Below are 19,380 nucleotides of genomic sequence, written 5' to 3' on the forward strand. Positions count from 1 at the left end.
TTCATTTATAGCATCATATTCATGATTACAAGGAGTTTTTTATATAAAAAAAATAATAATTTAATTATGGCTAATGTGTGCTCCGTAATGAAGGTATCACACTTGTGCGTCTGGATTTTAATCTTCACATTTATAAAACAACAGTAACATCAAGAATCGAGTAAGATTCTTAACAACAACAAAATCTTGATTCTCTTGATGTGTTATTAATTGGCGTTTCCGTGAAATGTAATTATTGGTAAGACATGATATTTAAAAAAAATGAATCTTTTTCAAGAGCGGAGAGATCAGACTTCTTGCATATTGTCATGGATCATTTATATGAATTTTTCAGATTTACAAATTAATGATTAGCTGAATGAAAAATATTTGAACCTACCGATTGATTCAATTACTCAGATTTGCCATGTAAATATATGAGTCAAAGTGGCTCAGTAGTGGAATAGTTTAGTACTTCGGAAAAGATTGCGTAAACTTTTTCTTAAATAACCTTTTTTAAACTGCGTTTCATTCATTTCGCATTCTTGTCCTCACACTCTACCCAGACCGTTCTTCTCAGTATTGATCCCACGTATCAAGTTAGTGATGATTACATGAAAAAATTTAAGCATTTCTCATGTCATGTCACTTCTACAGTAGTCTTTTATAATAAATAAAAATACGGAGACTATCATCATTAATCGACAATTTCATTCCAGTTTAAATTGCTAGTCATGTGTTTGATGAACATGCTGGGACAAAATGTTATTGTATGAACATTATGCATTGTCAGAATAATTACAATATCATAATTATAGCTACCTTGTACCATGTATCAAGTGATTAAAAACCTTTAAAAGGTAATTTATGCTTTTTAATATTACATTTAATAATTGGCTTTATTTTTTCATTACTTTAAGGTCTCTTCTTCATTAAGAATCACATTAAATTTTCGCGTGACTGAATAGAAATAAAGAAATTGACCGTACTAAGTGGAATTCAGTGATGTTTAACCTTGCTTTCATTCGTAATCGTTTGTATTGAATGTATTTCTCCTTATATTTAAAATCGTAATCATATATATTCCACTTGCCAATCGATTTCTTGTAGTTCTCCCTGAATTGTTTCTGAAATGAAAAGTTCATCCCTATTTATACACATAAAAGCGACAGTAAGTGGATTTCTCAAGGAAAATTTGTTCAAAAAAGTTCATTTTATTTAACATTTTTTCGAGACGGCCACATACTGATGTATGAATCGTTTGATTGAAATCCCGTCATCATGTTTGTTGGGATTTTATTCTAGTAATCACTAGATACTTGCTTGATACATATAAAGCACCGAATAAAATAGTCAAGTTGTTTTACTATAGAATAAAATAGCAAAATGCTTTCAATTAGTAGACGTTCTTATGGAAAATCAATTTTGTTAAAGAATCGTGAGTAAATATCATTTAATAACATGGTTATAATTTAAGTAATTTGTCTTAACTTAAAATCAATTATGGAATGAGAGAACAACGAGAAAATTGCTATAACAAATAACATTTTTTCAAAGGAACAAACATAATTATTGATGTCATTATGGTATGTTTGTTTTTTTATCAACAATGTTGAGGCTTTTGTGATAAAAAAGCTGAATTAAAAGTGTGTCGCAGTTCACAGGTCGTCCACCACTGTTATAGTTATTCAAATTTGCCCAAACTTTCATTATTAATCACAAAAAAATTCCTAAAGGTATTGTTGTCGCTATAAACATTTGCACACTTTTTATGGCAAGGTCGAATATTTTCTGAAAATATTTAATAATGACTCCTGTTGGTTTTCAAATCGCTGTCAAGAATTGATTTCACACTTTATTGAACGAGACGAAGTGGGATTTATAAAGACATAAAATTACTGAAATTAAAAGGAATTTAAGAAGGTGAAAAAAATTCTAAAAGGCGTGAATTTTTGTAAGTCAATAACTTTAAATCAACACCATTCAGTCAGATAATTTAAAATTTATAATTTTTCTATTTTTTATATTCTTTTAATTGTTACTATAAACAAACCGTTTCATGACATTTCTTTTGTCAAAAGAATGCCGACAAGATGATCTTTAATGACCGTTAGCTTTTGTTTTCATTTTTTATGCAACAATCACATGCTAATACTAAAAACAATGCAAAGTTATTTTGGAAGAAAATGAAGGTCGTTCAAACGGTTGAAATTGTAATTGACAACTGCTAAGTAACTGATCGCTTTTACAGGAATTTTACAATGAATATTGCGCAACATTTTTTGAGACTTCTGGAATTTAATTATTCAGTCAATTTCACTAAAGTGGATTATTTTTCACTTTGGAACTTCGATTGGATTTTCGATTTTGTTAGATCAGTTTCATTGAGTTATTATCGAAAAACATAGTCTAAAGTCTTGTAATTATTCTTAGATTCGATAACTAATGATTTTAATTTCATTTGTAAACAATCCTGAAGTTGGTGACAAATTAAAAAATTCTCAAAAATTGAATTTCAAATAACCGTTAAAAATATTATTCAATATGTGGATTAACAGCATTTTACAGTCAACTCTCAATTGTGGAAAAAAATCGAAGTCGAAGCAGAAAGTCTTTCCTCTCAGACATTAAGGATTAATCCACTCGTAAATGATAAATCAAATTGAGCAGAAATCACACTCGTCGTCATGTTCTTCATATGAAACGACCTACATGATCGTGAAATTCTTAATTATATACATGAAATACTGTTAAAGACATCATAATTAGAGAAAGAGAGATAAAAGTATGTTCAAAGTGTCTGATATATAGCTTCCTCTGCACTTGGAATTAACATGTCGCTTTACAAAAGACTCGTAGACAATGATATGTCTTGATCCATCGATAATATCAATAATATTTTTGTATAAAATTGTTATTGTGTACTTTAGGTAAATTACTTTTTTCATTCTGAAGAACGTACAGGAATTTTTTTTCACAACTAACTCTGTAATTGCGCAATAAAGACACGATAATTAAATGAAATGTTCTCGATGAGCTAAAGACGCTTTCAATTTTAATAAGATCAATCTGGCTTAATAGCAATACTTTTAAATTCAACGATGAATATTTCCACACTTTTTGTGCACGTCGTTTTTACTTGCATAACGCCTATTTATTCTAGGAAAGTAAACTTGAAAATTAGTATAATTCTTGAATTTAAAAAATATATAAATTAATTAAATGTAGGTTTTTTTTAATTTAGATAAAATTTTTTAATGAAGACTAATTAAATACTATGTAGATAAATTATGACTCTGGTTAAAATAATATCTATTTGTACACTCATAAAAAAATTTAAAATAGGTATTAAATATAAAATACTTGTCAAATAAACATGAGGTTTTGTTGATGAAGCTTTAAATCAACCACAGGCCAGAACACCCACGCAAATTTTTCCATAACCACCGAAAATGAAAATCACGGGTTTCCAGAAACACCACTTGTAAATGTATGTGGTGGTTCTGGAATGTAGTGAATTTCATAAACACCACATGTATTTCCAAGTGGTGGATAAAATCACACGTGTGATTTTAAACACCACATACATTTGTACGTGGTGTTTCTGAAATCACGTGTGTTTTAAATAACCCACAAAATTTCGTTTGTGGGTGATTTGGGAATTAATGTAATTTTTCATGAAGTACAAAATTACAAATTTCAATACAAAATTTTATTGAAATTTTAAAGTTTTTCTTTAAAATAATTTTTATTTTTTGTTACAAGCCTAGATATTGAGTAAAAAATCAGAAATTAAATTTTTGATTTATTAGAGTGATTTATTGTGTTATGAGCCTTTTTACTATAAGTCGAAAGTATGTAAGCATACATAGACATTCTGACATTCATAATGAAGCCCTCAAGTGAAAATGTTTGGCTGGATAAGTCACACTCTTCGAATGCGAAACACTAGGAAAGCTGTTGTAAGTGGGACCAAAACACAAACTTGTTCTACCACGCTTGGGTGGAATGCACAAGGAAAAAGCCAGGCTCAGAAACTAGGCAGTATCAGTGGTATTTATATGGAATACCGCGGTATTTGTAGGGGTATGGCGGTATTTAGCCGTATTTGTATGGATGTTCTCAGCCTGGGGAAAAAGACGACCTGGTGCTGCAAAAGCAACTTGGCGTAGAACAGTAATACGGGAATGTGAATTAGATGTCAAAACAGAGAATCTGTTCAAGTGATGTGGCCTGTACTTTGTGATGTGACCAGCAATAGAGTCAGATGGATGGCCTTTTGTAATAACCTAGGCTCTAAGTTTGATTAATAGACATATGGCTAATCACTCTTCTATCGTTAGTAAAGTCTCACATTCTGAAAGTTAGTTAGAAGCCAATATGATTGGTTTTCGAGTTAATGAGTAAAAGACTAAGTTTCTTATGGTTGCTGCAACGAAGATATCAAGGTAGCTTGTGGGATCGCATGTAGTTATTGGATATAAGAAATCCCAAGTGGTCAACGACTTTGTCTACTTGAGAATCATTATTAGCAATAACTTTGACACAACACTGGAGGTTAAGCGAAGGATATTGGCAGCCCAGCTAGTACACTATCTAGTTAGATATCTACTGACGTCGAGAATCTCAAGACATACCAAATTAATCCTGTATAAGAAACGAATCCGCCAGGTAGCGCAATGGGATCCGCCAGTATAAATATAGGAGCAACGCAGAACTGCAGGCTGATATTATAAGAAGTGTCAAAGTGATCAGACTTTGATGGGCTGAACATGTTATTATAAGACCTGTAGAAGCTCCAATAAATACGATCTATATATCCGATTTTCTGGATCGTAAAAGAGTTAGTGTAAGAACTAGAAGGAACCTGTCGATATAGGTAGTATTGCATTTCGTATTTGTAATTGGCAGACGGTGTGATAGAGCCAGTTTTATGTGTCATATGAGGTAGGCGATGGATCAAAATTGATATATACGCCAGCTATATATCAGCTATTCGATTTATAGTAAAAAGGCTCATAACACAATAAATCACTCTAATAAATCAAAAATTTAATTTCTGATTTTTTACTCAATATCTAGGCTTGTAACAAAAAATAAAAATTATTTTAAAGAAAAACTTTAAAATTTCAATAAAATTTTGTATTGAAATTTGTAATTTTGTACTTCATGAAAAATTACATTAATTCCCAAATCACCCACAAACGAAATTTTGTGGGTTATTTGAAACACACGTGATTTCAGAAACACCACGTACAAATGTATGTGGTGTTTAAAATCACACGTGTGATTTTATCCACCACTTGGAAATACATGTGGTGTTTATGAAATTCACTACATTCCAGAACCACCACATACATTTACAAGTGGTGTTTCTGGAAACCCGTGATTTTCATTTTCGGTGGTTATGGAAAAATTTGCGTGGTTGTTCTGGCCTGTGGGTGATTTAAAGCTTCATCGGTTTTGTTCTGAGCAAATTTTTTAATCTTTTTCCCTTTTTTAAAATTGAAAAGAGTTTTATTTTTTTTTTCCATGAGTGTATTTTTAAAGTGTTCTAAAACGAAGTTAAGTGACATTTAATCCTGATGTAGAGCAGATAAGAAAACAACTGGTTTTATTGTAGAATTTTTAACGGTACTGAAATATAACATTCTGTTTACTCCTACTAACCTTCAAATCTGATAATGCTAAAATCAAGTTTTAATAAATTGACTCACATTTTAAAGAACATGCAAACCTAAAATTATTAATTTTGGCTGTTGTTTATATTACAAATAGAAAAATTCAATTCATAATTTTGTTTTTTTGACATGGAAATAATTGCTAAAACTTTCTTATCCATCTCCAAAAACTTGAACTTATTTTTGAATATCTCTTATGCGATTTTTTTTTTCAATCTTTGATGATCGCAATTATAAGTAGATGCAGCAATAATAATAAAATCACCCAGAATTGCCTTCAATTATAATAAAATATTTTATTACTACACTTTAAGATCCGCTAAAATACTGAATAAAAATCATTGCTACGGACTCGTGTTCCAGTTCTACAATTTGCACAAAATTACATTTTTTGCAAATTGATTTCCAATTTCGTTTTTCTCATCTTTATATCCGATAAAAATTTTCTCATAATTATCAATATGTTTCGATTTCGATACATTTCAGAAGCTTAAACGAAAGGCATATGGTGTAGAAATGGCTTAAGATCCGCCACAAGCCATCGTGATTCTGACTTCAGGCCAGATTCAATAAATTCAACCTTAAGTCTGAATCAAGTCATCTTGAGGCCAAATTTCGTGTGCAGTCCTTGTGCAACAAACATATAGTCATCCCAACTATATTGAAATTGTCATATCTAATGCAATCTACTCTTAAAACTAATTTAAGCATGCTTGTTTATACAGAATTCCAAAAGAATATTGACTTGTATATTTCCTTAGACTTTGAACAGTATCGGTTCAAAGCTACCGCAAAGAAGGAAAAAGTTAAAAGAAATGTTTACAATGCTTTACTACATAAGATTAAGATCACATACAACATTTAAACGTCCATATTATCATGTAAAAAATGTAAATTTAGTTATTTCAAGAATTCTCTCATTTCGATTGGCAGATATAGCAAGATAGAGCAATTTATAGTCTTAACGAGTACGGAACGGCAATTGATTTATAAAGGTAATTCATTATTCACTCAATTGTGAGATTGTTATCATATTATGATACTCTTTTCAACATGGTTGTTAATATTATTGCTGGTGCGATAAAAATGTTTATCGGAAACGACTTGAATATCCTGTGTGAATGAATCAAAAGAGAGAAATGGTCTGAGATAGAGAAAAAGTTACAAAAGTACTCAGCTTTTTAGTTAATTTCAGCGCATTTTTGCCCCGCGAATCAGTCAGTTCTAAATCTTGCAAAACTCCCGATCTACAAAATATAATCCAATAAAATTTAAATCACTTCTTAATCAATTTGAAATTTAAAATTTCGTTAATTTAGGCCATTTAGAATTTAAACTTTCTAGCGTTCATTAAAAATTTCAATTTACTGAGGAACACTTCAAAAAAATTTATTTTTGTTATGAAGTAAAGTGTTTAGAGATAGTTTTGTGCTTTTAACGTCGCCGGAATGAAACGATGACACAGAGCTTTTATGATTTCTGGTTGTGGAGATGTTTGATATCCTTCATCAGAAGGAATCTTATTGAATTGAAAATCTGAAAAATACAATCAAGATTAGATCACAATTGTAATATTTCCATGTAAATCATTCTATACCTAACTGATAATTTTGCAACATCCATATCAATTCAACAGTGTATTTTACAAGTGTTGTTAATAAATATTGAAAAACATAAATTGTAATGTGGATATAAAATAACAGTCGATGAGCAAGAGAGACGCACGAGTAGTGAATGATTTAAAATAGCAGAAAGTTAATTGAGCATGCAAGTTAACTTAATTAGCGCCTCATAACTTACAAAATGCAGGTACATGATAGAATTGATACGCCTGTTAGTTGATTCGGTCAATGAGCATTCACTTTGCAAAAAATATTAATAATAAGTATTAAGGTTGAGAGAAGTCTTTGAAATCTGCGTCCAGAAAGAAAAACAGTTTCTCTATAAGAATTCTGACTAAAAACTGTTGACTCAGTAGATATACGATAGAAAGAAACAGTTGCAAAAAAAACCTTTATTAAACTATGAAGTGCACTCAAGCAGAGTAAACATTACGTACATCTTACTCTTGGTTAGTGTAATTTATGCAAATTTATCTTTATAAAATATTTTTCAAAACAAAAATTCAGAAAAATTGTAAATGAGGAGAAATATTATATACTATAATAAATAAAATTACCTGCAGCTTTCTGAATTATAACGTCTTAATTAAACATATTAGCTTCACATACTCATAGTTCAAATGAACGTGTAAATGCATTTAAAATTATCAAAAGAATACCAACAATTCATTCAATTAGTGATCTTTTACATTAATCTTAAATCAGGGAAAAATAAATGAATAATAAATTTAAATTACTTTAGTCATCGAATATCCAGTAATCAACTCAAGTAGTCACTGATGGCCGTGTGTAAGATCTCATTACAATTATTTATTTTTATGTATATTGTATGCTGTGAACGATGCGGGCAAGCACAGGTAGGCACATGCGATGTAAACTACAGAAGAAATTTTTCTTTCTTTTATGCTGCTATAACAAATTATAATGTGCCGCTTATATTAACATGTATGTGTACATATGTTTCTACACTACATCAGTGATGATACCTCATATCTCATTTCAATCTATTGCATTTCATGCCATGCATTTATCAGATAAATTCTTTGTGGATTTTCTTCATTGAACTTTACAGTTTTCATTATAAAATGTGGAAAAATAAAAAATATGTAGTGAGTATTATAAGAAAAGTTATAAATGATTTACATACAGTTAAAGCGCAGATTTATCAAGTTCCGAAGCTCGGTTCGTGTGTTGAGTGCAGTTTTGAGGTCTTTAGAACATACTATTTCTCCACTGCTAGATATGCTAGTATCTGATTTATTTTCTTTGCGAGATCTTACAATGTGTTCTTGCAATGTGAAGAGCTCAGGTTCCCACAATAAACTGTAGGTCTAAAGGATCTATTTGGTCTCTACCTGTTTTCTTTGCATTTTTCTGGCTACATAACCCAGCCAATCGCAGTGGACATATGAACGCATTTCTTCTTTAAGAGAATGTGCTTAAATATAAAAATTAATGCGAGAATTGTGGTGATTAGGAAGTCACTTAGTGGCTAACCATGAGAATCTTCTATTCTAGCATTATAGAATTTAATAATCATATTTATTCTTTTAAAGCATGCAAGATCAGTGCAATAAAAAATATTCCGTTTGTTACCTATGAAAACCGCGTTGTAATGCAACATATTAGCTAGCTTATCAGCTGATTCTTTATAAGTCCACCGGTTGCTGTAAATAATTTTTACTTTATATGTATTTAATGATCGTAATAAAAAAGCTCTAATGAGAATAAATAAGCATAAATCATTATTTTGTAAGTGTCATAAAAAAATTCATAATAAATTTGTTCTTCTTGAATACCTTTGGCGCAATTGATTTACAGTACATTAGTAATGGCTGGTGACGAAATGAGGAGCCGCTCGCTAATTACGCTACAGAATATCGAGATTTTTTCAAAAAATATTGTTTAAATCCTATTTTACCTCCTCATCTCCCTGAAAGTAATGAGCGAACGGCACTAAATTAAGTTTAAAATGTCATTGATGAATCCATATCTCCTGAGTAAAGAAGAATAACTTTTTGTAAAGTGGTAATGAAATTTACGGTTTGATTCAATTTAAGCACATTTCGTCGTGTGATTGATGCTCTTTTAGAATATTTTTAATAATGACTTCTCTTATTTTTTGTAGAATATTTTAAAGAGCTAATAAATAAGTGAAATTGACCTTCGAAATAAAGAATTTTTAGTCAAGTTTCTGATACTCATTTAAATATGACCACTTCTAAATGCCTGAGTGACATAAGTAAATATTTGGGTCCTTTATTCAAGTATTTGCAATTGAAGATTAAATTCATAGTCATGATTAGGTTCAAACAGAGTTTGGCGTCGACTTCTATATTATTATCTACCAATATTTCTCATCGTTCGTTGCTGTTAGCAAGTAAAAGTATTAGGACAAGGTCAAATCAAACTGTTTTCTCACATTTCAAATTTAGACCATAGCTTCCTGCAAATTCTACAATAATATATCTGAATAATAAATTTCTCATCATGCTTTACAATTTAATTAAAGAATAGTATGTACTCCTTTATGAAAATTAACCCCGATTAAGCCATAAGATATCGTATATCCTATGATAATGTTGTAGAGCAATTTAGATTTGAGATTGATGTTTCGAAATCATTAACACGGAAAAATATTTCTTATTGTTATTTTCTTCTTGACGATTGTTAAAATTTTTGCAATATCATCATCATTATTTATTTATGAATGAAACTTCTTAGATTATGAACATTTATAAGTATGAGCGTTAAAATTTTTAAGTTAAAAAATAATATGATTCTTCGCGAATTTGTCGTCAGACTTTAATTTCTCAATGTGTCTTTAAACCGATACTAAACCATTAAAACTGAAGCGCTGAAGCCTCTTGGCAAGAAACAGTACGTTTTTAATTTTGAAATAATTGAATCTGGAAGCTAGAAGGTGTTTTAAAATTAAACAATAATTAATTTAATATTTTTTTTTTCTTCAAGATAAATTTATATTTATTTCAAATCGAAGGTATAAATGCAGCATAAAATTTTTATCAAATTTGCCAGTCATAAAAGTTACATACAATAAAAGTGATTTATGTCAAATGCAGAGCACGAAGTCAATTTGCGACGGATTTTGTATGGAAAAATCGAAACAAGTCGATTCGACTCCATACAAAATACAAGTCGACTTCGAGCTCTGATTAAAAGTTGCTAAATTCCTTACATATTTTTAAAACTACGTAGTGATCAGTTCAAGGACTTTTTATCATCATATCATTTAAATGCATCGAAAGCATTAAAAACTCACTAATTCTATTCATTAATTTCAATTTTTCAAGCGCACTTTTATAGCAAAATTAGAACTAGCAATTTCTAGATAATTCAGTTGTGAACAATCTGTTTGTCGCTAAATTTTTTTGAAAATGCCATGAACCGTATGCGTCGTGTCCGGTTCCTGTCGAGCCTTAACACCAAGGTGTGCCGTGTTATATAAAAGATTGCCTACCACCAGGTCCAAATAGCAAGACTAAATTTCATTATATTTTCATTTACTACAAAAATGCGCTTAAATGTATCTACCCATTCTCTAGTTACTTCAACTTTTATGAACACGCCAGAATTTTAATTAAACAAACTTACATATCAATTACACTAATTTCTATAATTATCTATTACATACTGTGCACACAAATATATCAAATATATTGTTCATTTCTTTTTTTTATTTCTCTACAGATTCTTTTTATTATCATTTCAGTGTTTTCTAATAATATGGAGAAACAAATCGTGGATCGGGATAAATTGAATTATATGAGCTTGGCGGCAGAACATAAATTTCCTCGGGACGACCATTAAATAAAAATGCACCTTTAAGATTTGTTACTTTTGATTCTTGAACATATGGGTTCATTGGTCGCTGATAAGGTCGTTGTGGTCTTTGATAACTTGGCTGATATGCCGGTGTTTGTGGTACATATTGTGGTTGCGGTGTAAATTGTGCTGCAGGACTTCCCCACTGGTATATGTTTGTCGGTTTACCATTTGAAATAAAATCGAGTGGAAGATTATAAAATGGGCTAATTGTTGGTGGCGGTGGTGGCATTGGAGTGTAAGTTGGTGGTTGTGAAATGTAACCTAATCCTGGTACAAACATGTATGGAGTTGGTGGCAATCGAATGTAATAAATTGGTGAGTTTTTAAAGTTTCCTGTACCTGGACGTCTTCGACTGCCTGGATTTTGACGTGACATTATTTCTTCTTCATCACTGTTAAATCCATAGTATGATGCAAAATCATCAAAAAATTCAGGTGGATAGTAAAGTGATTGTGTGTATGGTGGGACTGTATATGCGAATGGATTAAATGAAAAATATCCAAACATTTTATTCTGTCGATGCTGTCTCATTTCACCAATTATTTCATCTCGTCTGTCGTACACACTTGAAGGTCTACGATCAACATCATCATTGACATCTTCAACATCATCACCCATATATTCTGCCATTCTGTCGGCATTTTTGTTGGCTTTTTGCATTCGACTATTGCTTTCGGCATTTTCAGTTTTTATTGAATCATTATTGTCGTTATTGCTATTATTGTTATTGTTATTATCACTATTTACCACATGACCGTATTTCTTCTGTCGCATTTGCTGCTGCTGTTCAATGGTCGATATTATTTTTGAACTTGGCATAGGTGCTGAATTAACTGTCAATGTTGTTAATAGTATAGTGAAATACAATGATAATAGCAATTTGTCCATAATTTCTTTGTTCTCTTTTCCACTGCCAATTTTCTAAATACGACAAAACACGTCTCTTCTCGCCTCTTGTGAGTATTATTTCTCAACGTTTACCGATTTTACTGCATAATGAAAAGAAATCAAAAGAATTAGAAAATGAATATTCAATTGAATATCATGAAAATACATAAATTCCATTCACACAAGATTCTCTCAATAGCTTATTACAGCTGTAAATAAAAAGATGGCTCAAATTTATAGAGCTTACACACATTGCAAAGAATGGTGGTTTTTTATCGGATTAATGCTTTATTTTGTGTATGCGCACAAAAAATATATAGAGATTTGTTTCTGATAGTAAATTTGTATCTACTACTGCCATTGTTTCGATTTCAACCGATCTTTAGTTTTCATTTTCATGTGTTGTTTTTACACATATATGAAGGACTTTCTCATCTTTCTCAACTTAATTAATGTGTCAAAAATAGCCAATAATAACTTTAGACTTAAAGCTCTGCATGAGACGTTCAAAATGTTATCAGTTGTAGCATACAAAAGAAGTCTGTGAGCTTCGTTTTCATTATATATTATTCGAAAAAGGACAAGTGAAAATTTCTTGAGCACATAATCACAGGGTGTTTCAATTCTGTATTGAAATAATTAGGTTTCGAAATACCAAACCATTATGTCAAGACTCACTAAATAAATAAACACAAAGAACTTAATATCATCAAAAATCATACCCATTTCATCAAGTCCCGTATCTTTACATATCGCAAAAATGTACAGAAAAATAATGAACAGCTCATAAATATTATTTAAAATTCTCACGCATTTCATCTTTTACTTATTACAATTATTGTATCTCTTTTTCATGATAAGTTATGTTTCTTTGCTGTTTATCTGTTATGAGAAGATACAATAATAATTTTGACTGTGTCTAAATTGTTTTTTAATATTCTTCGCATATTTATGTGTATTTCGAAAAAACTTGTGGGTTTTATAATGAAATTGATAGTTCTAATTATTCATAATAAACAATGATCATGAGTTTTTAGTTCTTCAGACATTTTTGCGCATACCAAAACACTTTAAATCTATGATTGCTTGAAATGTTGCGGTTGAGTGCAAAAACTAAACAGCGCAAAACGATTTTTAAATGATGAACAATGTATGGTAAAAAAAAATATATGCGTGTATGTCACCAACTTTCAATAAGCTTGACTTGCTCATTATTTCCGTGAAGTGTAAAGAGACTTCTTCTTCCGTTAAAATAACCTGAGATTTATATTGTGATTAAGATTTTTATCAAGCGAATCTATGAAACAGAATTATACACGCATTCCGTGTTATATTGAAGATGATGGCATATAAAATATATGAATGGAATTTAGTATTTTTTTAAAGATTTTCAAAGCGAGTTTGTTATGCGAATAAAATAATCGATAAATTTCACTAAAATGAATTATCTTCGATTTTGGATTGTTCAACCAAAGAGCATGCTCTCAATAGCTTACTCTTCTCCAGTGGCGGCCAAACTATGTGTAACGGCACACTAGTGTTCAATCGACATTTCTTGGAAATGCTGTGAATCGCATCCCATTTTAAACACAGCATAGCCGGTAATTTACATTCTTTTAAATAAAGTATTGTAATCCTTATTCTTTAATCTCCAACCAATTCTTCTGATGTTCTTTAATCCTCATCAAATTCTTTTAAGGAAAAAGAAAAATTTTCATTCTTTGCGAAAGTTCTAGAGTAACTGTTCAAAATCGCGTATGTTTTAGAACAGTGGTGGACAACATTTAATTTTTCGTTACACACCTTGGCAGTAAACCTCGACCAAAACTGCACATGGTGTACCATTCATGTCATTTCCAAAATATTTTGGTGGCACACAAGTATGCCGCGGCACATAGGTTGTTTACCACTATTTTAGAATTTTCGTGATCATGAAATATGTGACTAAGCTAGATCAAATTTAAGTTGAATGTCTTCAATTTTTAAGTTTCAAATTCTTGCATGCGATGTCAATTTTTTTCTTCTGAAGTTTAGTGAAAGACTCATAACAAGAAGATTATAGCTTTCGTCAGTCAGTAGAAATTAGTATTGAGAACTTAATTAACTGTTTCTAAATTCATGTATCATGTTCTTTATACAAAATTAAACTTTACATTGAAAATTGCAAAATTTATTAGCATTATTTGGACTTTCTGCATTAATATTTTTTCAAGAAGTTTAAACCGTTTTTTTAGGTTCACAAGAAGATAATCGAGCCTTTGCTACCCAAAGTATTAGTAGCATCTATATCGATTCCAAATGGGCTCCAAACTGCGTTTACTTTACAAATTGCAATGTTTTATCTCAAAATATCATCTTTTCCCGAAAGTCATATAACTATTTAGTCTTCTTTAGAATTTCAAACAATGAATTTCTTACTTATTAAATAAAGCCGTGTGACATAGTTTTTGTCTAAGTGAACCAATAATACACACCTACACTGGTTTTCAACATGATCGATATTTTAAAAAATTTGGATCTTCAAATAAGTAATAAAAAGTATTACTTTCATTAGGTTTAGTTCCAGATATTAATGAAAATTACCATGAATAAAAAATCGAATCTAACACCTGCTTGAGATGTAATCATAGGCTGATTGGATTAATTTGATTGATTGTAATAAGACTTATTACGAGCGTTGAATATGAGTTAATAAGACAATAAATGTGCAAAAATTGAGAGAGAAATAAATAATTAAGACAAGGTCAAGAAACATGCAAAGTCTTATATATTTTATACCTATAATAATACATGATTGTAAAGCACGAGATTTATTACTGTATGATAGGATGAGCAGATTATTAATTGACATTATTAAATTTAACGACTGAAAGTAATTGGTTTTTCGCAAAAAAAGAGAGAAAGAAACGATTAAAATATTAAATTAACATAATACTGTGTACATTATAAAGAGACAAAAGACTTAATTTGAGTTTTAACAAAAAAAGAAGCTGAAGTATGTTGGTTATTGAGCCACATCCAGCTGCAATTAACTAATTTAAATAAATTGCGTTTATTTTTTTAAAAAGTATTCATTTCCATCTCAGGAAGCTTCGTTTTAATCTTCCAGAAACATAAAAAATTATCGAATTACTTTTGAAATCTCTGCTAAAAAAAATATTGTCATTTTATTTGCATTCGCAGCATTTATTTTATCGCAAATTATTCATCGCTTAAAATGTAGCACAAATTTTGTGGCTTTATGCTGTCACCAATGAGAAAAAGAAATTTAATGCTTCTACGTGAGTATTCTCACCGAAAACGGTATGTTGGGTGAGTAAGTGAGTAGAAAATATCCAATAATTCCCAATTGATCAAAGCAATTTCGGTGTATTAATCACGGATGATATTCTCATACTTTAGAAATGTTCAGATAAAAGTCTCTTAATTTGTGGCTTTTTAAAATCTTTTATGGTGATGATGTGGGTTACTATGGCTTGCTTGGTGCTGGTTATTATTGCTATACTTTCAAAATTGCATAAATTAGAACATTTGATTCAAATTGGTTCCCTTATATTGAAGTAATTAGGTTTATAGGAATTTGAAATTTTTGATTTAAAAAGCGACAAAATCTGATATCGCTAAATTCACCGCTTGAGACCGGGATATGTATCGGCATAAGTTACAAATAAAGCAACTTAAGTTGAACAGGGTTGACTAGCAACGAGCAGACGTTTGCTACACCGCCCTTGTCTGGAATCCACAAGGGAATCAGCGACCAAGAGTTTCAAAAGTTAACTTAATGTTTCCGACAATTTATATAAACTAGGTGACAGAGCAAGCAACAGATGAAAAATCTTTTGTTGTAATCTTAGCTCCATGTAGGAACATGGTTGCATTAAGTAAGTAAGGGTCACTAAGACTTTAATTTGAATTTTAATACTTTTCTTTCACTAAATATGCGTTTAAAACCCCACAACAGCTGGTCTGTACTTAATTTTATCATTTAATTCCACTCACTTGCTTATATTTACACACAAGTTAATTTTTAAAACACAACGAAATAATTCGAATATTTGCCAAAAAATAAAAATCTTTATGAATGCAAAGTAGATTTTTTGGCATTAGTAACCTGAATACACAAACATGTATCAATAAAATTTTTACCACAAAACGAAAGAAAATTTTCTCTTATACACCAAAAAATTTAAGAGAGAGATATAAAATTCTATTCGACACTTTGTACATACTTTGATCATGTACTGATTGTTATTATGTATTTTTTTCCTCACATTTCTTTGCGTATTATTCAAATTTCTTTGGCTCTTCATTATTTCATCATGTCTATGTATAGTGTGGCGGCCGAAATTGTGCAATTGGGACCAAAGATCTGTTATGAACGTTTAAATTATTTTTTCCATCTTTACCGGATAATCATAATCAGACAATCTTGCCGATCGTAAAATTTTATTCATTTGTATCATTCCAGTACGTATGGCTAGGAAATCGAGTACAAATACTCAATATTCTCATATCATTTAATTTAATGTTCTCTTTAAATATGGAATAAAATGTGGAAGATAGCAAAAAACAGCAGTAGAATGAAAAAGAAATTCAATGAAAGCGAAACATCTCAATAATGATCGATCACCTCTCATCACCTTGATAAAGGTAAGAAGAAACAGAAGCAAGGCAAAATAAGGTAAAAAATGTCACCATTGGAATCATTGAAGCTTAATTGGCTTATTTACTTTGTATAACGATGTCTCGCGTTGATAAATTGATATTCTTGTAGAATCCTACAATTTACTTCAATTAAACTAAATTTTCAGTAGGTATAGGACAAAGAGTCGAATGTGACAAGAATTTTCTTTCTGTTTTGCTTTTTGATGCGTGAGATTTTTGTGATGATATATAGGAGTTATTTTGGAATGCATTTTGTCTGCTTAAGCCATTTAAACAAATATTTTCCCGGAAGGAACAAAGAGTAGAAATTATTGAAAATTCGGCCCGGAAATCCAGTCTCAGACATGAGTTTAGTTGGTATGTGGCCAGATTTTCGGACCTTTCTACTCCTTATTATTTCCAAATATAATTTAAAATCAGGTAAATCTCAAATAATAATAACGCCAAATTCAATAAGTTAGGACCCGAAAAGCACAAACGGTTCATTGATCAAAAATCCGGCAACAGGCCAGCGTGACTCTTAGTTGGTGTTGAATTCGGTTTAAATCTGGCACGATGACAGAACCACGGCAGGTGTTATATTTTAGATCTATTAATGAACCATTGCTATTCGGGGTAGCAATATCATTTAAATTTAATTCAAGGATCAATTCTGAAAGCCCCAATTCGTGAAAAATTCACAACATAATGTTTTTAGGCTGACTTTACTTCGGCTTCGAGTTGGATTTAACAAAATTAGGCCCCAGGTTAGAGTTTTTTTTTTGCTTTGTAGAAAATGCGTTCAGCCTATTTCTTAAGCGTCGAGCCTTTTTTATTATTCCTCCTTTATTTCACAAGATTCTTTTTAACCCATTTCGTTATGGTATTTTATTGTTTGCATTTGATTTAGTAGCTTGTCACATTCAACTGCTTCTGCTCATCATCAGAATGCGATTTCACTTTCAATAATTCTTTTTTTTTTCTCTTTCGACATATAAACTGCCTATTTTTTTACATTCTCTTCCCTTCAATTGCGTTCCTCATATGGACAAAATTATTTTTTTATTGCATATCTCCCGATTATATATTTGCTATTGACTACTTGTTCTGCATTATGTTAAACCTCATGTTTCATGCCCATAACGATACTAGCTGTTGGTATTACAGCATTTATTAGCGAAACTTAACGATTACATGAGACAATCATCATCATCGGCTGAATTCTTGCTTAACACACAGTGGATCGAAGTACAGTAACATAATGTATGCATTGCCTCTATATCTACACGCATTTTTAAGAATTGATTCCGATATAGCAATTATAGTCATTTAATAAAACCGCATCGAAGATTAAATTGTATTTACGGTGAAGATGAAATTGATGAAAAAGACTTCAATGCGTGGCTAAATGACAAGCACCATACACTTAACCTTTATCAAAAAATGTGGAAGTACTTGAGGCTAAAAAAATATAAAAAATAACTCACTTAGCTTCTCCTATTAACATAAATCTTTATCTTTAGTTCCTCTATTATCACAGACTTTAGCACCAAAAAACAATCACTAATTGTGTAAATTTTTTTCCTATTATTTTTTTTATTTGTTTTCCTTCTTGATAGATTTATTTGTTCTTTTATATATATTTTATCTACTATTTATAATATTCCAACAAGCTCCTTGTTTTTTGCGTCTGATCACGTCTAGCGTACGAAGCACAATGAATGACTTAAAATATTTCTCAGCACCAAGTATATTCGATTAAAACAGAAGAAAAATAGAAATAATAAAAAAGATCCAACCGAGTAAGTGGAAGAAGAGAGGAGAAAAGTTTGAGTGTATGTTGTGTAAGAAAGTGACTATAAAATGCGAAATGCTATGTATGAAACCAATTTTTTTTTTCATTGCAATTTAATTTTTTTTTCGCTATCATTAGAGTGTCTATGGAAATTATTTAGGATTGTCTTGATTGCATATGAAATCGGCAACGTTAACTAGGTGTTTTTTATAGAAAAATTCAAGCAGTAAAATTCACTTAGAATTGTACAATTCTATGAGAATATAAAATTAATAAAGGTAGTTTTTGAGGCAATCGATCCGACTTTATGTTTGACCAAATATCAAGTAAACAAGTATATTCTTTTTGTTATTCTAACCCCAATAGCACAAAATGGCTTATCGATTCAAAATCTGGCACCAGGTTTAGGTGACTCGTAGTCACCACGAACAGACAGTAATCGTGATCACAGAATTGAATATGAAAAATCATATTGATTAATTACACTAATTTAGGTGAGTATGCTCATCGTTTGTTAGGGAACGTGAATCTAGAGTCGAATTTTCGATCGATTACCCGATTTGTGTAATTTGATAAGAATATCTTTTTAAATGTAAATCTCATGGTTACCCTTCTTATCATTCAGCAAGAATCCTGCCTATAATTCTCATAGTACATATTTTATTTTTCGTTCATCGCACAGCATATAAATCTTATTTTTTCAATATACATTTAAATTCCTTGTGACATTGTACACATTATGCAGAAATGCATATGCCTAGTGAAATACTTCTGGATAGATAAAAAAAAGTTTACCACAATATTTTGAATGCAATTGTGCATGAGAAAAAAGAGGAGCAACCGATAATAAAAACTGACTTACTCATACGTTTCGAAATGCCGCTAACATTTGTGTTTCTTTTATTGTACTTTGGGAAGATA

General features: G+C 30.6%; 1 protein-coding gene across 1 annotated transcript; it reads right to left on the bottom strand.

Annotated features, from left to right (window-relative positions):
• Positions 1-10,297: 10,297 nt before the first annotated feature.
• On the bottom strand, positions 10,298-18,362 carry LOC139096058 (uncharacterized). Its single transcript, XM_070647679.1, has 2 exons — positions 18,152-18,362; positions 10,298-12,121 (listed from the first exon to the last, which is right to left on the bottom strand). The coding sequence occupies exon 2, from the start codon at positions 12,018-12,020 to the stop codon at positions 11,022-11,024; it is 999 nt and encodes a 332-aa protein (XP_070503780.1). The 5' UTR covers positions 12,021-12,121; positions 18,152-18,362; the 3' UTR covers positions 10,298-11,021.
• Positions 18,363-19,380: the final 1,018 nt, after the last annotated feature.

The sequence above is a fragment of the Chironomus tepperi genome, unplaced genomic scaffold (genome assembly GCF_022539635.2).
Source record: "Chironomus tepperi strain 1889 unplaced genomic scaffold, CSIRO-AGI_Ctep_v1 contig_376, whole genome shotgun sequence".
Lineage (NCBI taxonomy): Eukaryota > Metazoa > Arthropoda > Insecta > Diptera > Chironomidae > Chironomus > Chironomus tepperi.